The 10,771-nt window shown below is 34.7% G+C and overlaps 2 protein-coding genes across 5 annotated transcripts; one reads left to right on the top strand and one right to left on the bottom strand.

Annotated features, from left to right (window-relative positions):
• Positions 1-150: 150 nt before the first annotated feature.
• Positions 151-5,119, bottom strand: LOC139105644 (U4/U6.U5 tri-snRNP-associated protein 1). Of its 2 annotated transcripts, XM_070661854.1 has the most exons (11): positions 4,570-5,097; positions 4,007-4,455; positions 3,763-3,891; positions 3,163-3,582; positions 2,937-3,084; positions 2,406-2,677; positions 2,250-2,337; positions 1,901-2,099; positions 701-887; positions 445-599; positions 151-363 (listed from the first exon to the last, which is right to left on the bottom strand). In XM_070661854.1, exons 1-11 carry the CDS (start codon positions 4,730-4,732, stop codon positions 336-338), a joined length of 2,238 nt encoding a protein of 745 aa, XP_070517955.1. In that variant the 5' UTR covers positions 4,733-5,097; the 3' UTR covers positions 151-335. The 2 variants fall into 2 exon arrangements, 1 of the variants encoding a protein (XP_070517955.1); XR_011546220.1 differs by lacking the exons at positions 151-363; positions 445-599 and adding an exon at positions 1,612-1,735 and having other exon boundaries at positions 752-887; positions 4,570-5,119.
• Positions 5,120-6,669: 1,550 nt separating this feature from the next.
• Positions 6,670-10,482, top strand: Cog4 (conserved oligomeric Golgi complex subunit 4). Of its 3 annotated transcripts, none has more exons than XM_070661858.1 (11): positions 6,670-6,916; positions 6,986-7,204; positions 7,285-7,482; positions 7,570-7,941; positions 8,028-8,236; positions 8,313-8,508; positions 8,586-8,833; positions 8,909-9,131; positions 9,203-9,466; positions 9,547-9,732; positions 9,860-10,482. In XM_070661858.1, exons 2-11 carry the CDS (start codon positions 7,142-7,144, stop codon positions 10,115-10,117), a joined length of 2,217 nt encoding a protein of 738 aa, XP_070517959.1. In that variant the 5' UTR covers positions 6,670-6,916; positions 6,986-7,141; the 3' UTR covers positions 10,118-10,482. The 3 variants fall into 3 exon arrangements, with proteins under 3 accessions (XP_070517959.1, XP_070517957.1, XP_070517958.1); XM_070661856.1 differs by having other exon boundaries at positions 8,028-8,240; positions 8,317-8,508; XM_070661857.1 differs by having other exon boundaries at positions 6,966-7,204; positions 8,028-8,240; positions 8,317-8,508.
• Positions 10,483-10,771: the final 289 nt, after the last annotated feature.

Raw genomic sequence — 10,771 nt, 5'->3', positions numbered from 1 at the left:
GTAATTAGGAAGTGTGATTAGATTAGGTGTGCTTTATTGTATAAAGTAACGTCTATAAAATTATTACTTTCACTATCACTTTTTCAATTATGCATTACAGAGCCAAATAAGTTAATCAAGCAAAGAATTGGTTTATTTTAAATCATAAAATTGCTGAATATTTTTATCATAGTTTATTATTATATGTGATACCTGAAAAAAATACGTAATTTTTTTTTCCATTCCTAGTTCATGACTTCACATTAAATTGTGAGTTCAACGATTAGTTCCAAGTGCTACATCATACATATGTAAGATTATATACAACTTTCATCTTTGAATGTGTTCATTATTATTTAATGTTTTGTTTTAGCTATACTAGTCCTGCAAAAAAAATTCATATTAGATCAAATTATATTTATAATAATTATTAAAAAAATTTTTAAGTAACTTGCATATTCTTACGTTTGCATCTGTTTGCTGCCGCTGAGCACTATATACGGTGATTGTGTTTCTTTTTGTTTTGCTTGCAATAAATTTAATGTACCTAAAGGTGTGTCTGTTGAAGACATTCGTTTCATTAAAACTTCTTGTTCGGCTTTCTTCATTCTTTTTTCCACCTAAAATATTGAAAATTATTAGTACTTCGAATATTTAATTAAGTAAATCAACAACAAATGTTGCTACCTGGTAAAAATTCGTATATACGCAATATAAATACCTTATTTTTTCCTGGACCTTTTCCATGAAATTTATGCGACAGATATCGAAAAGCTTCTTTAGCACACAAGACATGCCCATCATCGTCGATATATTCAAGCTTAACATTTGGTTTAAAACCTTCTTTTTCCTTAAAATCAGATGTCGGTCCATTAAAACGATCTCTTCGGCCGAACTTGTCGTCATCTCTAAAACAAAAATAACACATGAACGAGCAAAAATCTCCAATTGTGGGATTTTTATTAATGAAATTTAGGTCAATTATTTTTAAAAGTACCAGGTAAATCTGATTATACTACATTATTGTCTTATATAATTAGATCGTGGTCTTAGAAAAGTAAGAATAAAAATTAAAGCCCTTCGAAATACGGTGTTCTGAAACTTGTATCCACTACCAATATAAACAAGTCTTTATGAAGAATATTCAATGTGAATCTTCAAGATATATTACATTATGCGATTAAATTAAATTAATTTTTTTAATATGTTTAATTCTGTATTATTAAGTGTTATTTAATATATTTTTTAATATAAATTCTAAATATTAATTCTATACTGAATTATGTGCTAAAAATAATATTAAAATTCATATATGTAAAAATAATATTTCGATATTTTCTATTTTAATTTATTCTTATTATTTATCTGTAATTCAAGTATGTTTAAAATAGTTAAACGATATTTAAAATAAATATATATCATATGATCGCGTAGGATTATCTATTATATCGATTTGTATTTAATACATGCAAGTCTTAAAAAAAATAAAGAAAGTAAATCTTTCCTGAACTTGTGTCTTGACGTTAACTTCTGCAATCTAAACACTTGGCACTTGATTTTTTTTCCACAACGGAGACTTGTTTAGAATTTTAGAACGATTCACAATAACGGAATCGCATAACATAAACATACCTTATTAAATCCTACTCTCTTCTCGGACCTTGTGTTCACTCCGATAAAGCGGTAAACTCTCGTAGTGTGGTAGCGGATCACCCGTTCCGAGCACCGATTTCCGGGCTCTATTTAAAACTGTTAACTGACAGTTTGAAATTCACTAGAGACTTGTCTAACACAATACTTGTGGAAGCGCATTCGATATAAGAACCATTTCTTACGTATTTTCTTCGCGTGGTATATATAATAATTGAAACACGTAAGAGATTATCGTACATCGAATCGCGGTAATACATAGCTCACTTACCCGTACGTTTTGTCTTCTATTGAATAATTTTGAGCCTGCAGATGTGCAAATCGTGATGCCGAAGGACGATTGCTGTCCTCTTTCTGCAAGTAACCTTTACTCATAGCTAACTGTAAAGCACCACCTACCCCATGACCGAGTGATGGCTCGGCGTCTAAAATTGCCGCCTCTGTTACAACCGGTTCCGCGGTGTTTTCATCTATTTACATAAATTAATATTTAGAAAAAAGCAATGACATAATCTGCCTCTATTAAAGAGCAAAAATATAAACTTTAAAAATACATTATTTTTCTCTCTTAAAAAAAAAAAAAGTTAAGTAAATTTAATTTATACCGATATGTAAAATACCTAAATGAACTGCATTCCAGGCACCACGACCATCGTCTTCTTCTTCATTTGCAGGTGGCTCATCTTTAATTTTATCCATTTCAAAATCCTACAACATATTATATTAAAAATATTATTCTAACATATATATCTAGTAAAATGTTTTATTCGATATACCATGAGTTCTTGTCCGTTTTCCTCTCTATTTCCAGCAAGTCCATAAGTGGGTATATCGCCTAAAGTTCTACAGAATTCTGCAGTAGAATTAAGAACGATATTTCCAGATTGATTTTCCTCAGCGGCAAGCATTTCTTGCTTTATTGTTTCAACAGTTTTTTGAATACCAGCTGTACTCTCTTTTAAACGCTGAGTTTTCTTTAATGCCAATTGCAAATCTAATTCCTTCTCATCTTCTTCAAGTTTTATTCCAGTAAGATCTTCCGCAGGAGCTATTCACAATGATTTTGATAAATTCAACAAATAATCTTTATATGCCTCGTAATAATTAATAATATATCTAATTTAAATTAATTATACAAATTATATACAATTTTATTTTAACGATATTATATGTAGAATAAATAGTTAAAAAAAATTTTTTTGCTACAAAGTTAACATATATTTACAATTTATAAGTGTCTATTGTTTTAATAAATTTTTCTGTAATTTTTGTGTTTATATATAAATAATTTAATTTTTGTTAATTACCTTCTAAATCGTCAACATCCAAAGTATCATTATCCTTCGAGTCTTCCGGTTTCTTTCTTCTCCTACTTCCAAGATCTCTAAGATAATCATTATCCACGGGAACCAAATCATCAGCTTTCAATTTCTTTTTCGTCCTAATTTTTCGAATCTATAACCATTTAAAAATAAAATAATTATTAACACAAAATGTATAAAAGCAACGACATATTACAAAGCAATTAGTTACCTTTTTCTTTGGCTTTTTGAATTTTTCAAGTTCCTCTTCATTATAATATTCGCTCGCTAATTTCGGTTCGGCGATTTGCAACGATTCCAATTTTTTATTCGCTAAGCGTTGCTTCACTATTTCTATCTGGCGGCGTTTAAACTCTACCGCATTATTAGTGCCCAGAATAAAATTGTCTTTTTTCTCACCGCTAATTTCTTCGTCGTACTTTTCCAAAACCTTGTTCTTCGGAAATCCATATTCGTCGAAATTTTCATCAGCGTATGGATCATACGTCGGTTTCTTCAGCTTATTTAAAACACTACGTTTATAACGTTCATTATCGATCATATTAACATTTACAAGTAAATCACCACTTTCATTCAATACTTCTTGATCTTTCAACGTTAAGATGATGGTTTGGCCTTCCTCAAATGTTTCCTAACAAAATATTTCCCATTAATATTTTCTTATAATTAAAAGAAATTAATTAATTAATGACATATCCTAAAAATCTTTATACAATAATTAATATATATTATTACTGAATGGTCAACCACTGATAAAAATTAATTGTACATTTTTTTAAGTGATGGTTGACTCCTTAATTATTATACTTACAATATTATGTTCAACTGTAAGGCCTTTTAAATCTTTCTCTGTATATGCTGTGTTGCGAGCAGTATGCATTTCCTCTTTAACCAAGTTGCCAATTCCAAATTCTTCATCCAATTGATCCAACATCTTTGCCTTAAAATAAAATTAAGTACTTTAAAGAATCTGCAGCAGAATGCATAAATTTTGATAAAATATTCCAACAAAGGTACTAATATAAATAATTATATAAATTATATCAAGACATTACTCTCATCTCTGCTTTCTTTTTTTCCTCCTGCAGCTGTCTAGATTTATTGATCCATGTTTGGGCATCATCATCTGAATCACATTCCCCCAAACCTTTCACTTTTGACAAATTTGACTCAATTTGTCTCTTTTCTTTCTGAGTAGTTATCTTCTCTTTCAGTTTTTGTGCTTTTGTTTTATCACTATTATTTGGTGCAGGTCTGTGATAAAATTCACCAAGATCATCCTTGATTTTGCTTGGGTCATCTTTAGATGTATTATCTACTTCCAAAGGTTTCAATCCTAATTTTGCACGAAGCTTGTTGGTTTCCTCAATAGATAACGACGTCTGCGACGCTCCACCTTTAGCAGGGGATGGACTTCGCTGTTTAGAGATTTCAGGTGGCGGTGGAGTTGATGGGTGAGATGACTTGGATATTTTTGGTGGTGGTGGAGCATTGACAATCTCGACTAAAAATAAAAGATAAACTATCATTCTTCCATAATCTTTTAAAACTACGTATACATAATCTCATTAAATATCTGTCTTCCATCTGTAATTATAAATACTTGCGGGACTCTTACCATCGCTATCGTAATCTTTGCGTTCTTTCCTCCTGTGTTTCTTATGATGCCTATGCTTTTCCGACTTCTCCCGGTCGGGTGTGTAGCTTCTGGAACGGCTGCGATGACGCTTCTTCTTTGCGTCGCGAGATTTTTCGGTTTTATGGCGTTTGTTGGAGCCCATTTCTCACACGCGCTTCAGCTTTAACGCCGCCGTGGAATCCGTCCAGCCCGATTTACCTCAGCTACCGTGGCTTCGTAGCCTTCGTAATCACGAAATCACGTACCGCCCTCGTTAACCAAATCGTTGATAATATCGAATTTAATACGTTTCTACGATCGGTGACGACGGCGACGATGAATCACAGTAAATTACAAGCCGCGTGAGGCCGCGTAGCCATGTTCGCCGTGTAAATCTACGGGTGCATTCGTTTACGCAGTAACTGCTGCAGATGTCGCAACATATCGTTCTTTTACTCTCGTGTCTCTCGCAGTAGTCGCATTTTTTAGACGGGCAACATACGCACACTAGGCACAATGCCGTGTCCGTGTGTGCCCGTAGCACCTGCTAATGCCTCGTATGCAGAGAGCCCAACTCGGAATTGCGGCTTCCACGCGTACAGATATAGAGACTCGTCCGTGTGAAGCCAGCGTTTCGGCTGCCGTCGGAGAGAAGAAAAGGCCAGAACTATACCCTGTCTGTCCTACTTCTTCGCGGCGTCGCCGGCAATTATCACAGATTCACTTCACACTAGCATCGCCGAGTTATAAGATGAGAGCAGAAATATAAACTTAACAGTAAAATAAAAAGATTTTGTAATGATTTTATAATTAAATACGCGTAATTTTGGAGCGATTAACGACGCGTCCGCACCCACGAGGTTCCGCAATTAGACTGACCGTCAGAGATTTCGGCGCGTAGAGAGAAAGATTTCGATCGCGAACGAGTTTAAATTTATTTAGAATTTTTGCCGATATGTGTATCGGTGAAACGCGCTTTAATGCGCGTAGCTATTATGCGATAACTCAATCTCACGTTTCTTGATTAAAACGAACGCCATCGATCGGATCGTTTATTGTTAATGAGCGGATTAATTTCTACATATAATTTAATTGGCGGGGTTCGTTTTACACCGCGTATCTGAAAATCACTCGCGCGTGCTGGCCACTAAAGCTCTATTTGACTTTACGATATCGCGGATGAGAAGCGGCATGTCTAATTTTTATTCACAATAATCGTCGAAATAATTGAGTGGCTTTTTTGCACGTTATCACTCTCGCTTTCTACGGATTAACTTATTGTAAAACTGCGAACTCTCTTTTTCTTATACCGACAAATGTCTAAAATTGCCTTTACGAGTATGCTTCGCGGGAAAAAAATTGTCCATAGCCGGTTAAATTATTTTCTTTTTTTAATATTAAAACAAACCATGCGCATGCTTTGCATCCGCTATTTTTCAAAAAGTTTGTTGTCAGCGGAATAAACGGCGCCAAAAAAGTGCGCATAACGGTAAAAATAAACGGGTCGTAATACAAAATTTTTCACTCATTGGACACTCGCGGTATCATCCCCATGCCGACCAATTACAACCCTTCTCTTATCACCTGATAGGTGGGAACGTTTTTTCCCTAGTGCGCCAATTAATTACCCCCTCAACATAAGTACCGTTATCACGACCGCGCTACCCTCATTCCGTGCCTAAACGTTAAATTTTTTAACCACACCGGTTGTACTTAGAGAAAATATTAAAAATATATACAACCGACAGTCCGCAGTCTGTTTAAGTGGGACGGAAAATTTTTGTTGCATTGTGCATTAAAAACTTATATTACATTATATCTTGAAAATGTCGTACAATACACAATTCGGTGACTCGGATTTCGTACTATTTAAAATTATTTAAGACTCCGCGATGGTACCGAGAAGCGGATCTGCGATATCTGCCGACGACTCCACGAAAGAACAGGACAGGCAGTGTATAGATCTAGCCTGTTCTTCTATCCGACGGCAGCCGAAACGCTGGCTTCACGCGGACGAGCATCTGTATCTGTACGCGTGGAAGCCGCGATTCCGAGTTGGGTTCTCTGCGTCCGAGGTATTAGCAGGCTCTACGGGCACACACGGACACGGCATTGTGTCATGTGTGCGTATGTTGCCCGTCTAAAAGCTGCGACCACTGACTCTCGTGTCTCTCCGAGAGACTCTCTCGTGGTTCTGAAACGCCAAATGGACGGAGCGTAGTGACGCTACAAACGCTACGAAGGCCGAAGCCACCGAAGCATTTGTACTGGAGCACTGGACCGCACTACAGCGTACTATCATTGAGTGTTGCTGCACACTTTACTACGTGACAAATTATCTAACCTAGTAAATATCGATTGTTTAAACATAATAACATTTTTTAAATATTAAATAGCAACAATTTTTTTATTTCAGATTTATATTCTAGACGCCGAATACTGTAAAAATACAATTTTTTAAAAGAGATCGGCGAGGAGGCCAGCTGTTTTCAGACTTACCGAGAATGTCGAGTATCAAAGAGCTGTGAAATAAATTTATTAGATCGATGATTAATTAACTTTTTAATTTATAATGGATCTACTGGTAAACGAGGAAAATTTGGAACAAATACTGGGAAAATTGTCTAAAGACGAGGTACGAATGCAATCGTATATTAATCTTTAGTAAAGACTTGTTATTATATGTTACACGTACTGAATAAATTTTAATAATAGGTTTCTATAAAAAAAAATCTGGACGCAATCCTTGCGCGACGATGTCACTTGGAGGCGAAGCTGCAAAATATTGGCAAGGTACTACCGAACGTTATAGTGATAAAAACAGAAGGAGAAAAATTCTGTGATATGATTGGTCGTACAAATGAGTTAGCTGAAAATGTTAGCGCTAAAGTGAGGCAATTAGATTTAGCGAGAGTAAGTTTATATAGCCGATTGTCATGTAATTTTCAATTTTTAACAAGTATTTTAAATGAAACTAAATGTAGTGATTTTATTTTACAGAGCAGAGTATGCGAATGTCAAAGTAGAATAAATGATATATTAGATTTGCAATTGTGCAGTGAAGGTGTTGCCACTGCATTACGCAATGAGGATTACGAGCAGGGTGCCGCACACGTTCATCGTTATTTAGCAATGGACCAACAATTGTTAGAGAGAACAGCTGAGGATGTATCAGATCATATTAGTATCAGCAGTTCCCTGATCACTTTGCAACAAGCTGCAATGGAACTGAGAGCTGTTGTTGCACATAAATTTGATGAAGCTGTAAAATCTGAAGATTTAGCATCTGTTGAAAGATTTTTCAAGATATTTCCATTATTAGGGATGCATTCTGAGGGATTAAAAAAATTTTGCAATTATTTATGTGCCAAAGTACATATTATATTAATTATATAAAATTTTCTTATATTTTGATTTAAAAAATAGCATTTAATTGTTTTTTTCTTTTTTAATATTAGCTACACGAGACTGCACAGAAAAATTTACAAACAGCATTAGAAATTAAAAATAACGACAAAAGAGCATCTGTTATTTTTGCTGATACCATGAATCTCTTAGTAGAAGGAATTGCACGTATTGTGGAAACACATCAACCAATTATAGAAACTTATTATGGACCCGGTCGACTATTAATGACAATTTCAATTTTGCAAAAGGAATGCGACAGGCGAGTATATTATGCTTAATAAAAACTAATATTTAAACACTTTAATTAAAAAATAAATAATTATTTTTATAAATAGGCAGTTTAAGAAAATTGTTACAGTATTTATGAAACAAAGATGTATATCCAAAAATGTACAAATAGTAAATGACTACTTACGAAAACCAAATTCCGAAAAACTCGATCCTAAGGAGCTTGATCTTCTCTTAGAAGAAATAACTATGATACATGCTTTCGCACAACTTTATATACGTTTTATAAAGAGAAGGATTAAGGTGAACAATTAATTGCAAAATTATTTTTACTACATTGACAATATAAATATAGATATTAAACATTGTCTGATTAACAGAACGATATAGAAATCAGTACCACAGACGAAGCGCAACGTTCAGAGCTGCTTGATGGATTTGAAACAACAATAAATAATTCTGAAATGTCACACGGTATGCAAGAGCTGCTCGGTGCCTATCTTGCATTGGAGCGATATTTTCTTGAAGAAAGCGTCAATAAGGCTTTAGGAATGGATGCGTTAGAACCGGATCAGCAAACTTCCAGCATGATTGACGATGTATTTTTTATAGTACGAAAATGCATACGGTATATATTATATATTTAAAAATGCACAATTGTTTTACGTATATTACCGAAAATCACAATATAATATCTTTTTAGTCGGGCTATGAAGAGTTGGAGTGCAGACGGTGTATGTGCTGTTATTAACATGGCTTGCGGCATTTTGGAAGGCGATTTTGCAAATAGATTAAGGAACAGATTACGTCAGGGTTATCCAGCAGGTTACTTGGATCTAGCGCAAGCATATAGCGCTCTTCAGACGAGCATACAGCATGGTCGTCTGCAAACATCGGACACAGAATGCGCCCGTCTTATGTTCTTGGTATAATTTTTAAAATTTATATGTATTTTCCAATAATTTTATTGCATATATATAATTATTGTTTGTTTTAGACATACTTAAACAATACCGATGTGAGCACAGAGTATGTGGAAACGCTGTGTAAAAGCCTCGGTCCTGAAATAGAAGCGACATTTCCTATCACACAAAAAGATAAAGATAAAATTGATAGCTGCATATCTAGTCTAAAGGGAGTTATACTGATATTACGTGGCATCATCGATTACGGTCTGGAACAATTACGCGTCAGCGCTGTAAAGCCTAGAGTCACTCCGTGGCTCGATGCGTTTTTATCTATAGATCATCATATCAATGAGGTATACATCGTGAGTTATAACAATAAGTAGGTTTTATATGTCTTCAAGTCTAAATAAATAACAAAATTATTTGCATGCAGGATGAATTATTAAGATATGAAACAGACGAGCCATTTGTGCAGACGTTAATAATGAATCTGGAAGGTTTGCTTCGAGGATTCAAAGATAGTTTAACAACTTCCAATTACGACGCGCTTGTTGGACTTTTAGCTGCGGAAGTTACAGCTCGTTTAGAAAAAGTGGTTTTGAAGTCGACTTTCAATCGGGTATAATGCCTCAAATTTCTGTTATTTTTTTATAGCAATAATTCTAGTAGATAATAATTTTTTATAAATTCGTGATCAAATAATTTAAGTTTTTAATTAAGGCTAACGATAAATTTACGCTTTTCAGGCAGGAGGTTTGATATTGGACAAGGAAATAAGATCGTTAGCCAGTTATTTAGCTGCTGCTACATCTTGGTCGGTGAGAGATAAATTTGCTCGCTTAACGCAAATTGCTACCATCCTTAGCATAGAAAAAGTAGAAGAATTGGCGGATTACTGCGGTGCAGATGCGATAGCGTGGCGGTTAACGCCGTCAGAAGTGCGGCGTATCGCTTCTTTACGAATAGATTTTCGACCTGAAGACATCAAAAGATTAAAACTGTGATATGTCTCCACGCTGATTGTATGAAATGTTATCGAATCATATGTTAATTAATTAAATTAAGTATTAGCATATTAAATACACGTACACCGAAGGGGAAATATGGCATTTTCTGCGGCGACAAAAGGCTAGCGTACGTAACTCTAGGCGGCAGAGCCGCAGAGGCAGAGGATGAGAGAACGGGGAGAAATCAGTTATCAGCAATCCGGCCGGCGCAGTATATTACACGCGGTACTACATATAAAACTCGACGCACACGACGCTAAAGTCACGTTCGCTAGCTGCCGTCGTCATATCTGTCTTTCAGCGTACATAGAAAAATATATAAAATATGTATATTTTTATTATAATGTGCAGATATGCAGAAATTTTAAATGCTTATATTCTTTTAACGCCTTAAAACATATTTAATTTAAAATTCGTTTTCTTCCCTTCCAACATATTAAAATCATAAAATTACATACAGTGTTACAACTATTCACTTTCTTTCTTTCTTTCTTTCTTTCTTTCTTACGATACCATGTCTAGAAGTCTGGTATTGATCGTCGGTAATACTGTTTTCCTAATGCCGACGTTTGTGATTCCGAAAAGAATGAATGCATACTGCACTGATTTTGGCAGGCCTGTTTCGAAGTGCTGCGCCGCCATTTTCCGTCT

Source organism: Cardiocondyla obscurior, linkage group LG09, assembly GCF_019399895.1.
Source record: "Cardiocondyla obscurior isolate alpha-2009 linkage group LG09, Cobs3.1, whole genome shotgun sequence".
NCBI lineage: Eukaryota > Metazoa > Arthropoda > Insecta > Hymenoptera > Formicidae > Cardiocondyla > Cardiocondyla obscurior.
The sequence above is the reverse complement of the archived record's forward strand: the minus strand, read 5'-3'. Positions and strand labels throughout refer to the sequence as shown.

Excerpts from the sequence above, each read along its gene's own strand:
- LOC139105644 (XM_070661854.1), bottom strand. The coding sequence starts at position 4,732 with ATGGGCTCCAACAAACGCCATAAAACCGAAAAATCTCGCGACGCAAAG. Across the intron at positions 4,456-4,569 it reads CAAAGATTACGATAGCGATG|TCGAGATTGTCAATGCTCCA; the intron begins GTAAGAGTCCCG and ends TTTTATTTTTAG. Across the intron at positions 3,583-3,762 it reads TTACAGTTGAACATAATATT|GAAACATTTGAGGAAGGCCA; the intron begins GTAAGTATAATA and ends ATATTTTGTTAG.
- Cog4 (XM_070661858.1), top strand. The coding sequence starts at position 7,142 with ATGGATCTACTGGTAAACGAGGAAAATTTGGAACAAATACTGGGAAAA. Across the intron at positions 7,205-7,284 it reads GAAAATTGTCTAAAGACGAG|GTTTCTATAAAAAAAAATCT; the intron begins GTACGAATGCAA and ends TTTTAATAATAG. Across the intron at positions 9,733-9,859 it reads TGAAGTCGACTTTCAATCGG|GCAGGAGGTTTGATATTGGA; the intron begins GTATAATGCCTC and ends TACGCTTTTCAG.